Source organism: Pinus tabuliformis, chromosome 4_2, assembly GCF_031772625.1.
Source record: "Pinus tabuliformis cultivar Carrire ecotype Pingquan chromosome 4_2, CPIR1, whole genome shotgun sequence".
Lineage (NCBI taxonomy): Eukaryota > Viridiplantae > Streptophyta > Pinopsida > Pinales > Pinaceae > Pinus > Pinus tabuliformis.
In genome coordinates this window covers 236,081,729-236,095,648 of record NC_142304.1, presented here as the reverse complement: position 1 = coordinate 236,095,648, position 13,920 = coordinate 236,081,729, and the positions used below count along the sequence as shown (strand labels likewise).

Below are 13,920 nucleotides of genomic sequence, written 5' to 3'. Positions count from 1 at the left end.
CTTCAGCATGGTAGTGATAGACAAATAACAATACACATTTTTCCTCATTGTCCAGATTCACTACAGGTGGTGAGTAAATCTCCATGGTCATTTGGAGCACTGACTTCTGCCAAAGTTTAAAACCTTAACTACATTCAACCAACGATAGAGAGCAAAGCCCCAGGTTTTATTCATAGAGGTTAAAATTGCCAAAACAAAGTTAGCAGCCATACATATAACATCAAAGATAGCAATCAAATACTTCCTGATTTTATTTTGAGATGACTATATGCAAAATGTCAGATCATAACCATTTCTTACCTTTGTACGATTCTGAGGGCCCTTGTCCTCCTTAAAAGGTGGCAATGGTTCTGTAGCTGCTTTTTCCAACAAGGTGAGAACATCATCAGACAGAACAAAAGTATCTTTCTCCACCCAAACAACTTGGAATGATGTACTGTCCACCTCTACACTGTTTCTCTTTTCCTTCTTGTTTCTGCTTCGGTAATTGAGGGCTTTGCAACCACTGTAGAGAGCATCCATAACTAATGTTGAAGTAACTTCCTTCTCATTGAAAAAGCGCTTCACAATCGCTTTTAGGATCACATCAGTTTTCTCTCTTGACAAGCGTTGCCGCACATTTTCCTCCATTGCTGACCAAAAAGCACGAAAACTGCCAAAATCTCCAGACATGCATCTCTTAAAAGACAATAACATCTCCAACTAATCTGAACCATGGAACAAATAGATACGCACGTGGTAAAAATAAAAGCCTATAATGTAGTCATTGCTTTATAGAAATCTACAAGTTTGGATAGGTTTCCTTATTCACCTACTTGAATTCCAACAGTACATGAACCCCATAATACACCAATATCAGTCAGTGCCAGGGATTAATAAAAACAATGCTCAACAAAATTCAGTACCTAGACCATCTACCATTGTCCTCTATTAACTTCCCAAGCTTTTCACGTTTTTCTTCCACAAATCTTCTACAAATGCCTTCAACATTAGTTAAATAAACACGAACTAACTCCCTCCTGTACTGGCAATCAAGACATCGAAATGGGCGATGGGAGTTTTCCCTGCATCATGCAAGCATATAGGCTAGTCAACATTGAGAAGAAATAAAAAGCATAAAATCATATAAACATATCTGACATCAAGTAGAGTGAATAAATCTATGTTGATGTCAAGCAACTCCTTGAGTAACCATATCGTTATAGACAGGCAGACAAGATATCAAAACAGGGCCACATGGCTATGCATATACAACATGCAGAGCATAACATCTTGCTACACTGTCAATTTGATCATATACAAACAATATTAACCATATAACAGGGGATCGCAGATCTTGACTCCAAGCTCTTCCTCTTTTCCTTACGAATGTGAACTTTTTTGTACATTAATGAATATAATACCCCACTTTTAACATGACTGTCAAACAGTTTCTGGATATATGATGGTTAGAATGCCTGTGGTTGATAAGGTAATTGTGTGAGCAAGACCACTAATTATGAAGACCAAAACCATTTTATTCAGCCTTCATGAGAACAATTTTGCAGGTTGAGTTTTCCCCCCATGACATTTTCCTTTTTTTCTGAATTAGATAGACCTCAGCCACATGATGGATGGATGAGGGTGATGCCAGTAGACCCTTGGGCCAGAAATCCTTTAGGGTTTTCCCACCTTATGTGATGCACCAGGTAAGCTAAATGCTAAAGTGTTAGAATTTAGAAAGGGTAAATTTGCAAGGTGGAGACCAGTCCTCCGAACCCTTCTTTATGGCCTACATCAACCAGTGTTTCAACGTATGATTAGTAGGCCATCTATAGAAGACTGCAAGTTTCAGTGGCAGATCCATGAGGAGCTGCTTCTCTCAAGCACAGCCCCATAGAGTAACCAGGATGGAAGGTCTTAAATTTGCCTATGTCAGCCAGTGTTTCAACATATGATAAGTATATCATGTATTGAAGACAGCAAGTTTCAGTGGCATATCTATGAGGAGCTGCTTCTCTCAAGCACAACCCCATAGAGTAACCAGGATTGAGGGACTTAAACCCTACCTGCAATTGGGTGTCATTTAAACCCTACCCTGCAGGAATACATGTCTTGAGCTATGACAGAAAGTAATCAAATTTAGTGGGCTTCCGATGCCAGTAGCAGACCCAAGGTTCACACCTTTCCGCAGGAGGATCTACCCCTTGAATAAAGCAAAAAATTTCCAGCATTCATACACTGTCAAATCATTTCATGGTCCACTTTAATCTCCAGTATGGGTCTGTATTGGTTTTTTGGCCCACTTATGAGAGCTTTTGAATGATTAGTTAATTAGTCAATGATTTTTTGTGGCCTCTGTCTAGTAAGATATGCATACACCAATTTAATAAGTCTTAACTAACTCAAATCTCTTAGTTGAGAGGAGAAAGCAAATTAACTCCATATAGAGGGAAAAGGAAAAAGCTGAAGAAGATTCAATGGGGAGGTTGATGGATGTCCCATTAGCTAAGTGTTGTTGTGGGCAAAGTACCCTGCTTCAACAGCAGGGGTTTTCCTCAATGTAAAGTGCCAAGTAGACTTCACAACATTTGGAACAAGGAAACCATCGGGATTGTGGCCTAGCCTCTGTTAGAACTTAGTATTGAATATGAGATGGACTTTGAAATGCAGAATGCAAAATGCATTTAAACTTTATGCAGAATGCTGTTCTATTCTACCCTATGTTCCACCAAGTTTCTGGGACAGGGGAGTGCACGAGCGGGGATCTACACAAGGGGGATGAGTGGGAGCACCCCCAAATTTTAGGAAAATTCAGGGGAGTGACGGGACATCCGGGTCCCTTCTAAAGGAGTCCCCATCTCTAAAATTATAAAATATAAAATAATAATGATAAAATTCCAACAATAGCAATTCATCCAATGCAAATTCATCATTCTGCAATCCAGTGGAAATGCTATAATCCTGCCAATTCTGAAAACTTTTAAGTCTGCTGAAAAATCTGAATGGGATATGAAATTCTACTTTCTCCATATGAAGTCTGATGAGGTTGGAACGACTCTCAAACATCCTGAAACAATTAATGGTTATGCTAAACATTTAAGTGACAGGAAGAAGTCACTTTCACATTAATATTACTATGAATTACCAAGATCCTAGATTCCTCAAAGGTCTAGCCCTTATTTTTAATTTTTTTTCTATCTCCATGGGTTGTTAAGACAAACTAACTGGGGGGAGCACCCAGGTGTTCCCCATTTGAGGCAGGCATCCCTCTTTTGGGGAAATGTTTCCCCAAGTTTTCCCCAAAGGGACCCGGGGGAAACATTTTCCCAGGTATCCCCCCATCCCTTGGAACAATGATTCTATCTATCCTACCTAGGAGCATATTTAACTAGTGAATACAAGTTTAGTCGTATATTTCTGTGAGTGTTCCGAACAGGAAGCTATTCAAGAAAAGCAGAAACATATGAATATGAACAGGAATGAGAAACAGAACACAACCTTGCACTAACCATCCCAAAGCAAACATTTCAGAAAAGCAAAGCAATAATTTTAATCTTATGCAGAAAAGTCTAGAATAGAAAGATATTGTCTTACAGTGATTCCAGTAACAGCACAAACAGCAGAAAAAGTTCTTCGCATACAGAGTACTAGACACCACCGCTCCTTCAAAATTAACCCTCGGGGCTTCTTTTCATTAAAATATTATAAAAGAGTTTACAAACTATCAACGGGCCAAAAGCCCTTCACACAGCAAGTGGACTGTACTTTATAGCCTTTTAGTTCATAACTGCTTGTTGACTTCTTGGTTTCCTTTTTTGGTAGTTATAAACTTTTCATGTTCCTTCATTATTCCTTTTAAAGGAATATTTTGTATCAAAATTTGCCCTTCACTATGGTGATAGTCGACCATGAGCTTTTGTCTTCTAAGTAGGCTACCTACACCTCATATTGAGAAGATATTTTTATGATGCACCTAAATATCAATTGTTCAAAGGCAACTTCATAGGACACTAGTTCCTTGGGCATGGGAACCATTCCTCTCAAGTGCACTAAGGAAAGACTTAATCAAATTGATTTCTTTGTCAGATTAGCAATGTATTCTTTTAGAACCTCCTTTGAGATCCTAGTAGTCATTCCAAATGCAATTCCCTTGCCTCTAATACTTTCTGCCAGCTCATTTAAAACATTTGTCATGGGCCACAGTAAACTTCCTAGAGCTCCCTCTCAAAGTTGTCACTTGTGCAAATCTTAGATCCAACCGCCCTTCTCGGAGACCATGCTCCAATACAATGGTACAATTTTGAGCACTAAACTCAATGCACACACACAAAAGATCTAATAATAGTTTCCTGTTAACTTTACACAGCAAACGAACTAAAACACACTTATGTGTCTAACCATAAACAAACTTTGCAGAGAAAAACTTATAAAACCAGCAATTAGAGCATGCACAGTAACATATTACACACAATTTTTTTGCCAATCAACAGCCCTTCATTATTTTTTTCTCAAAAACTACTCGAGCTCCCATAATGGGATAATGGCCTTCGAGGAAATTACATATACAGCAATTACTTTGGATCTGATCCAACGGACCAAGCCCTAGATCTGTACTCGATCTAGCTGATCTAGATTTGCTTTGTTGCTCCATGTTCTTTCCTTGGACCTGATGCAACTGAGTATCTCACTCACAACAAACCTGCAATATTACACATGCATTCCTAATTACTTGAGGGAATCTCTCTCTCAATGTCTAGTTGAGAGAATCTCTCAACTAATGTCTTGTACCCTTACATGTCTCTATGCTCTCTTTGCAACAACAAGCCCTCTCGGCCCTCTTTGCCAACAAGTGACCCTCTTTGCCCTCTTGTTGTCAATAGTTCCTCTCGCCCCTCTTGTTGTCAACAGGGCCTTTAGGCTATCAACAAGCCCTCTTGGCCCTCTTTGCTCTCAACAGGTCCACTTGGCCCTCTCAATTGTCAATAGGTCCTCTTGATCCTCTTGGCTGCCAATAGACCCTCTCAGCCTCTTGGATGTCAACGAACCCTCTTGGCTATCAACAAGCTCTCTCGGTCGTCTTAGTCGTCAACAAGCTCTCTCAACTAGCAACAGACCTTTTTGGTCGTCGACCAATGTTCCACCAAGGTTCCGGGACAATGGGGCGAGAGAGCGAGGATACGCGGGAGCAGCCTATGCAAAAGCTCCCCACCAATTTTTAGGAAATGTGGGGGGACGTCAGGGTCTTAAAAACTTATAAATATAAAATATAATTTATAAATCGATGAATCATATCACTAAAACAAATTTAAAACGATAACTTAAAAGCTGCAAAGCATGATCATTGATATGAATATCATTATCATATAGCTTTTAAATTCTAATTTATTCATTAAACCATATTGACGTTCCACTTCCTACTATGAACATTGAATACTGAACAGTGAATATTGACATAAAATTAGAAAAGTCAAGTCTGATACATCAAGAGTAAAAGTTTTATAGATTCAAAATAGCATAAGAACATCAACATATCAAAAGATAAACGAGCATAATTTTGCTAAAGCCTCAAGGTAATGCCCTGCTAGTCTGTGCATCCATCTACTGCATGAATAAATCAGGATCAACCATATCACCATCTAAATCTGAATCACTAGCATTCTCAAACATGCTAAGTGGCACACCAACCAACCCCATCTATCTCTCATCAAGTCTCTCCTCCATATCTACATGTGCATCATCCTCTGGATCAACATCCCATCGTGTTGTTGGTCCCTTCAAATACTCAGGTGTCTTCCTATGCTCAAGACATAGGGCACTATGCACAACAACTAACTTCTCCGCTCTTTTAGAGGTAAGCTTGTTCCTCTTGATAGAGTGGATGAAGCTATATGTGGACCAATTCCTCTCTGTTGCAGAGGAACTAGCAATCTGAGACAACAAACGCATAGCTAGATCTTTGAGCTCTGGAGCACCATCCTCCACCAACCAATCGGGTCATCTTGGGCTAGATCTATGCAATGTACCCGAGCACCACATGTGTTGAAGGGGCCACTAAGAGATGCAAACTGAACAAATTGTCTTCGAAATCTTGCCCCCTCCTCCTCATTGTACATCTTTGCAATTACATCTAGGAAGCCATTCTTTACCTCAGGATCATCAATAGGAGGAATCCTCCCGGGTCTCTCAACATACCATTTTGGGTTTAATGCATATGTTGCCATGTGCAAAGGTGTGTTCATGTGATCCCACCTACGCTGAATAATGGGTCGAATCTGGGATGTATAGAACTCTAATGAGGGCTCCCTCTGCTGAATAGCTACCTTCACACGACCCAAAATGCTATCAAAGGTCTCATAGATTTCTACAATACTAGGAGCATCTGAATCAGTGTAATGAATGACCTCCACAATAGGACCCAAGAATGACACCGAATAAGAACAATCTGCCCACAAATCATTGTCCAACACCTGAAGCATGACCTTCTTCCCCGAGTTTGTCTTTGATTCTGGACCACCTTCCCCACTCTGGACTCGCGACCAAGGATTGTAAAGGTGCTTGTACCTCTAGCATCCTCTCCAATAAGAGAGAATAGCTAGCATATCTAGTATCAGTGGACTTGAGGAATTCCTTCCTCGTGTGAGCCCTGTACATAGCCAAGGAGGTGTGGTGGTTGCAGATAAACATCTGCGCATATCTTGCAGTTGTCACCAAGTCTGATATCCACTGAATCTTGTGAATGTCCTTCAGTGCATTATTGAGTGCATGCACACAACAAGGAGTCCAAAAAATATGTTGATACCTATTTTGAATGAATAACCCAACTAATCTACAAACTGCTACTGCATCTGTCACAACCTGCACCACACTATCAAGCCCAACATCCTCTATAGCTTCTCGAAGAAGCTCAAATTGGAAAGATGCATCCTTGCGCTTTCCAAAACAGTCAACAGCTTTAAGAAATAATGGACCTTCTAAAGATGTCACTATGATGTTGATTAGTGGGCGTTTTCAGATGTCAATCCATCCAACCATAACAATAGAGCAACCAAACCTCAACCATGTTTGTCTCATTCTCTCTTTTTGCACATTAATTTTGGACACTTGTCTATCTAAAATTGTTGTTCGTAGCTTATGTTCTCCGGGTGGTACATATGAAGGCCCTATTCTTGCAATTGCTTGGACCATTTCCTTGTAATAAAGAGAACGAACAACATGGAATGGAATTCCATTGGCAAAAAGAAATTTTCCAATTGCATCATCTGTGTCATCTCGATCTAGAATGTTGTACATCCCAGACACTGTACCACCCATTGCACAAGAACGAGATGCACCAGTAGAAACCTTTGTCTTTTTTGATGAAGCAGTGGATGGAGGAATATTTGTGGATGGATCAACATCTCTGCTAGAAAACAATCCTTTTCCAGTGTTTGCCCTTTCTAGCCTCCAAAGTTGCTCTCTTTGAGCTGAATTCAGGTTCTTTGACGGACAGATATTGACTCCTTTACCTGTAATAGCCAAAATGTGTTGCTTCACCCTGGTATAGTTGCCAACAAAGTGATGCCCACAAATATTGCAAACCCAATCACGTGAGCCACCACCAACTTTTGGATTTTTTTTCGACAGTCTAGTTGCATAGATTAGAAGTGGTTTTAGAGGATTAAATGTCCCCTTTGCAAATTTTTCCAGCTCTCTTGGTGGGCCTCCAGAATCTACACCATGCCTATTCTGGTTTCTTGCCCCCCTGTGACTGCTTTCAATTTCTTCTTGTGCATCTTGTGGCTCACTACCACTGTAGTTGTTGTCACTGTTCTCACTGTTCCCAGAAGAAGTCTGACTCTGACTCATAGTTGTAACTTTGTAAGTTGAATGACAAATGTAGGTTGCAGCTTGTAGTGAAAATAAAAAAGTTTAAAAACATTACACACGCTGACTAATACTAACAGCACACGCATTGAACACTGATTTTTTTTAATTTACAAGAAAAAAATTAAAATTAATACACAGCCAAAACTAAAAAAATTAAAATTTACAAAAAAATGAAAAAAACACAGTCAAGTTTCAATTTTTTTTTAAACCACAGTCAAGTTTAAAAAAAATGAAAAGAAAATTAAAAACGCAACCTACAGGACTGAGAAAATATTTAGAAAATTACAATTTTTGAATTTACAAAAAAAATGGAAAATTTTAAAAAACAACAGTGGGTACTTATTGTTACAGTTTGACTGTCAATAGGGGATGGAGGCTACAAACTAGACAGTGGACTGTCAGCCTTCAGGCAGCACGGTGCAGTGGTCAAGCAACAGTCAGCACAATGCTTCAGGTGACGGCATCTAGACTCCACGGTGCTTCAGCCTTCAGGTGATGGCGTCCACGGTGTTTCAGCCTTCAGGTGCAGCATGGATTCCAACAACGATGGCGACGGGCATCCACGGTCCGAGTGATGGCGTCGGAGTGCTGCAGCAATGGTATCAACGGCGTGATGGCATCGGAGTGCTACAGCAATGGTATCAACGGCGTGATGGTGTCGGAGTGCTACAAATGGAGTGAGGGAGGGAGGGCAGCAAACACACTTAAACGAAAACCCTCGCCCAATAAAAAAAAATTAAATTTATGATAAAGATAAAAAGAAAAACAAACAAAATCATTTAAAAAAAATCAGACTTGGTAAAAGGAAAACGACCCCCATCGACCCCCCATGACTCCTTTTTCTGAAACGACCCCTCAGCGGAAGGAAACAACCCCCTGGCACGTCCCCTTGTCTACCCTATTTTTTGGGAGCGTGGGGAAACGACCCCCTCTCGTCCCCAAGTCCCCGGAGCGTGGGGGAGCTAGGAAACTTGACCCCTAGGGGAGGGGGCAAGTCCCCATGGAACACTGTCGTCAACAGACCCTCTTGGAGCTCTTGTTGGCCACAGGCCCTCTTAGCCTTCTTGCTATCAACAGGCCCTCTTCTTGACCACCACAAGCCCTATCAGCCCTCCACAGGTCCAAGGCCTACTCGGTCTTCTCCACAAGATGCTTGCTTGCCAACCTCCACAAGCCCTCGTAGCCCTACACAGGTCTAAGGCCTACTCGGCTTTCTCCGCAAGAGGCTATCTTGTCGACCTCCACAGGCCCTAGGCCTACTCGGCCTGTTAAATTTCTAATACCAACCAAATTTATTTTCTCACGACAATTTATTTTATCCCCAACAATTTATTTATTTACCCAAATAAACATTGAATCACCGAAAAATAAAATCATTGGTATTTTTAACTTCTAGAATTAAATATATGCAACGGAAATAAACCAGAGAGATCAATCACACATTGCAAAATAAAATCACCCACAACAATTCTCCATCATTTAATTATCTGGAAAATCTAGGTTTTTCAACCCATAAAGATATAAGGAAAAATACAAATCTGGAACTTGTAACTCAGCTCCCTTAGAATGAATTCAGCCCAAGGAACTCGACCTCTAGGAAATCAGCCTCAGGATGAAAGCGCCTAGAGAACCCAGCCCATATACTCAGCCAACAACTCGACCAGCGCCTCCTTGCGTGCCACTAATGCGCACTAGGGAAAACTCAACCCTCCAGCAACTCGACCTCCTCCAGATAAAAACAATCCTACTCGGCAACTAGGCCCTGCAATCCCCTCCTACTCAGCCCTGCTAAATTCACCCCAATCCACTCACACTTCTCCTTGTTTGTGCTCTTGATCAACAAAGGCACTTGCACTTGAGATAAATCACTCTCTCTAAATGATGACTCGCTACACAACTTTTTGTGTCTTCACCTCCTCCCTAAGCTCCCTTTATAATTTTGATTGAGTCGAAATCCCTAACCCTAATCTCCCTTCTAGAATCATCTTGGAGATCAACAATTGAGATTATTTCTAATTCACTTAAATAATTAAATTATTTATCTTTAGAAAATAACTCAATAGTCCACAATAGTTAATTTACTTTAATTAGTGTACTTTTTCCAAGTTATACTTAGGAAAAAACATAAAGCACTTACTCCACCAAGCAAGCACCTAGAAGAGGCAAATAATGTCTTCCACATGCTAAGACACCAAGCTTATGCAAAAGACCTTTTGAAGCTACCACTCACTTCAACACTCCCTCCTAGCAAGGAAGGGATTCTCCACCACCCCCAGCTTATCTCGGTACTTCACAAACTTTCCATTCACTAGAGGCTTAGTGAGAACATCTGCCACCTGCTCCTTTGTAAAGATGTAATGCAATCTCACAACACCCCTCTCGACCTTGTGTCTGCTTGGAACGGTCATGAAACACAAGATTCTCAGACAACTTAATGCAACTCTGATCATCACAGTGGATCACAGTTAACCCCATCTCCTGATCAAATAACTTTGCAAGCATCTTGTGAAGCCAAACTACCTCACAACTCACCATACTTGATGCCATGTACTTTGCCTCTGTTGAACTAAGTGCCATTGGTTGTTGCTTCTTGTAGAACTTGCGTACATGGAAATCTCTCTAATACACCTGAAAACCTTGAGGCAACTCGATATACACCTCCTCCTCAATTACCCCATTGAGAAAAGCAGTCTTCGTTGTTACTTTTCTACAAAATTATGCAACTGCTTAGTGAATAAATGAAAACTAGGCAACTAAAAACTGAAGCCAAATTCACTTTCACCAAGATACAAAATTTCTTAACTGATAAGCAATAGAATATAATCATGGAGATAAAAACACAATCACACAAATTGACACACTTGTTTACCCAAGAAGCCTAAATAGGAAAACCTGCCTTCTTTGTTGTAGTATTTCATTGATTGAACATTTTATTGATTGAGCTCAAGCAATTGAATCTTTTACAAGGCAATCGGTGACACTGAGAACAACCTTTTTCTCTCACTAAGCTAGCTTGGACTCACCTTGGAAATCTCGTCATCCCTACTCCTAATCTTTGTGCACTCGCAGCCCAATTTCCTAGCGCATTGGGGCCTATTTCCTTGTGCATAAAATATCCTATTTTGTAGCGCAAATAACTCCTATTTCTATGCGCACTTGGTCTCCTATTATTTAGGATGCAACTCCTAAATCTTTGCACAAATCTGCTTGATAAATTTGTGCATTCTTGCTCCTCCAAGCTAGCACATCACAAGCAAAGAGTTGTCACACAAACTCGTGCCTTCAACAATGAACAAATTGTGTGCCTTTGTCCTTCTTTTATAGATTTGATTCATGCTAAATTAGGCGAGTTAGATTTTTAGAACTTGAGTTGTGACTGACTAGTTAATGGAGTCGAATTGGTTCTCTCTCAAATCATCACTGGAGTTATAACTCGTCCTTCCTTCAATCAATGACTGAAGCTCCAACTTGTTCTGTCTACACTCATAACTACCACTTGATCCTATAGTCAAATAAGGAAAGACCCACATAACTAATCCTCCAACACTACGCATGAACTTAAGTCTAACACATGATTCGCATCATGCTAAAATAAAGACAACTTGTGGTCTTTTTGGCTAAGGCACGAGCCAGAGAAGACCTTCCACTCACTACAATTTTCAACACTTCCTCTTAGCGAGGAAGGGATTCTGTAAAACTCCCAACTTGTCTCTGAAATAGAAAAAACTACTTTCCAATGCCTTGGTCACGATATTTGTCGTCTACTCCTCTATTGGAAAGTATGATAGCTTCACTATCCCTTTCTACACATAATCTTTGAGATGATGATACTTGATCTCAATATGCTGGGAGCAATCATGAAACACTAGATTCTCAACTTTTTAACATTTACATGCCCATTCATTATATGGAAAAGATACATTGTTGGTTATCCTCTAAGGCACTCACAGACTCAGAAATCACTACATTTAGTATAGTGGTTGGTGGTTTCAATATATTTTTGACAAGTAAAAAAGAATCAGGAGGTCAAATTGTGTGAGATACATTTCGAGAAAGGAAGGAAGACCTCTTGTTGATTGGGACTTGGTGGATGTCAACCTGCAAAAGGGAAATACCCTTGGAGTAATAGTAGAATTGGTACAAGAAACATTGCGGCGAGATTAGATCGCTTCCTCATCCGTGGTGATTTTCTTTTATGGGATTAGCCCATCTCTTCCAAGATCATTCCATCTAGTTCTTTGAACGACAAGCCAATTGTTGTCACCTTTAGGCAATTTCAAAACCTTGGGTTTATTCCTTTCCGGTTTTGCCCTTTATAGCTTCAAAACCCTAGTGAAATAGAAGTCATCTCTAAAACCTAGAGAAAATCAATTTTTGGTTCTCCTTCATTTGTTTAGGAGTCAAAACTTCAGACTGTTAAGAACGCTCTCAAGGAATGGATCAAGGGCTCCCTATACTTCCCTACTCAAGAACCACTAAAACTTCAAGACAATCTTGGAGCTCTCGAAAAAAGAATGGAGAAAGGGGAGGTCACAAAACACAAATTAGAAGAAAGAGATATCTATTGTAAAATACATAGATCTCATTGGAAGGAGAAAGAGAAACGGAAGCTCAAATCCCACAATCTTTTGTTGAAGTTCAGTAGCAAGAACACCTCATTCTTTCATAAGCAAGAAAGAAAGAAAAAAAGTAGGCAAAGAAATTAACCATGAGTATGGAACACGGTTGGGTGATTTTGCAGCAATCAAAGAAGCAACGGATACACACTTTGAGGCCTTATACACAGACGAAGAAGATACAGATCAACTTAAGTTAGTCATGTCCCAGCACAAGTCACCCTTGAGGAGAATTCAAAATTGTCTAGAGACATGGAAGAAATATAACTCATATAAGAAATTTGGAGTCTTGATCTTGATAAGGCTCCAGGACTAACTGGTTTTCCATTCGCCTTATTCAAGCATGTTGGTGCATTACCAAGTATGATATTAGGTGAACGCCAATTCAGTCACAAAACAAAAATAAAGCTAAAGGGAGCACCAATGACTCCCACTTAGCTCTTCGGCTCACTGAAAGTGATTAGCTTCACAAGAGGAATAAGAGGAATTAACCACTCCCAACTTGTAGATAATACTCTACTACTAGCGAGTGCACATTAGGAATCAGGATACAAGACTTACTATGTAATAAAATGTTCACATTTTGTGTAAAGCAGTCTATCCACATTCATAAGTGGATAGAATTTGCTTGGTGAGCAATGATTGAGGTAAACTCCTTTGCTATTGATGCATCAAGTATTCATTAATAACATCATGTGGTGTTATTGTGAGTATCTTCCTTTGAGCTTAGTTATATGACTCAACCATATTTAGGCTTTCCTCATTTAGTGATCTAGCTCATTTTGTAATATGGTATCAGATAAGGGAAGCATTCAAGAGTCTTGGGCCTTTGAAAGACATGGTTTCCACTCTTGAGATTAAAATAATCTGAGAGCCATAGAGTATAACCAAGCATGAAGACATAGGGATTGTTGTCAATAGAGATGGATTGAGAGATAGTCAGAATGTCTTCTCAAACTCTACAAGACATGATTTCAACTCGCTTAGCCAAAGAAAAAAAAACGCTTGTAGGCAATATGGAAGGTGATACTCAACATGAGATTGCATACCCAAATACAATTGTAGCAAACCAGCTAAAGACAAAGGGTCACACAGCGTAGAACTGCAAATTTTAAGCTAATGATGTTGTCAAGGGAAAAGCACAAAGACAAATGACAAAGCAAATGTAGACATTTTTGAAGATCCACCAAACACTAATAACAATGGTGATGACCTTACTAAAGAAAGAGCATTTTACATATTTTAAGAAGCCCGCACTTTTAAGACAAGAAGGGATCTATTATAGATACAGTTCAACATTGGACGGTTGCCACGATAGTTTGGGAACTTGTGGATCTCAAGGATTATCCCTCATTAGGAAATTAAGATATTAATGTATATTGTTATCCAATAATAAAGTTATGAACAATGCATGTGGATTACAATCTGGTAATTCAAATTCAAGAGATTCGCAATT

At 39.8% G+C, this 13,920-nt stretch overlaps 1 protein-coding gene across 1 annotated transcript in view; it reads right to left on the bottom strand.

Annotated features, from left to right (window-relative positions):
• LOC149168927 (uncharacterized) overlaps positions 1–13,920 on the bottom strand; it is a 214,279-nt gene that overhangs the window by 142,138 nt on the left and 58,221 nt on the right. Inside the window, exons 6-7 of the mRNA XM_089428478.1 lie at positions 906–1,064; positions 301–652 (exon numbers count right to left, since the gene is read on the bottom strand). Coding sequence (XP_089284604.1) covers positions 301–652; positions 906–1,064 — 511 coding nt within the window. The remainder of the gene's footprint in view (positions 1–300; positions 653–905; positions 1,065–13,920) is intronic.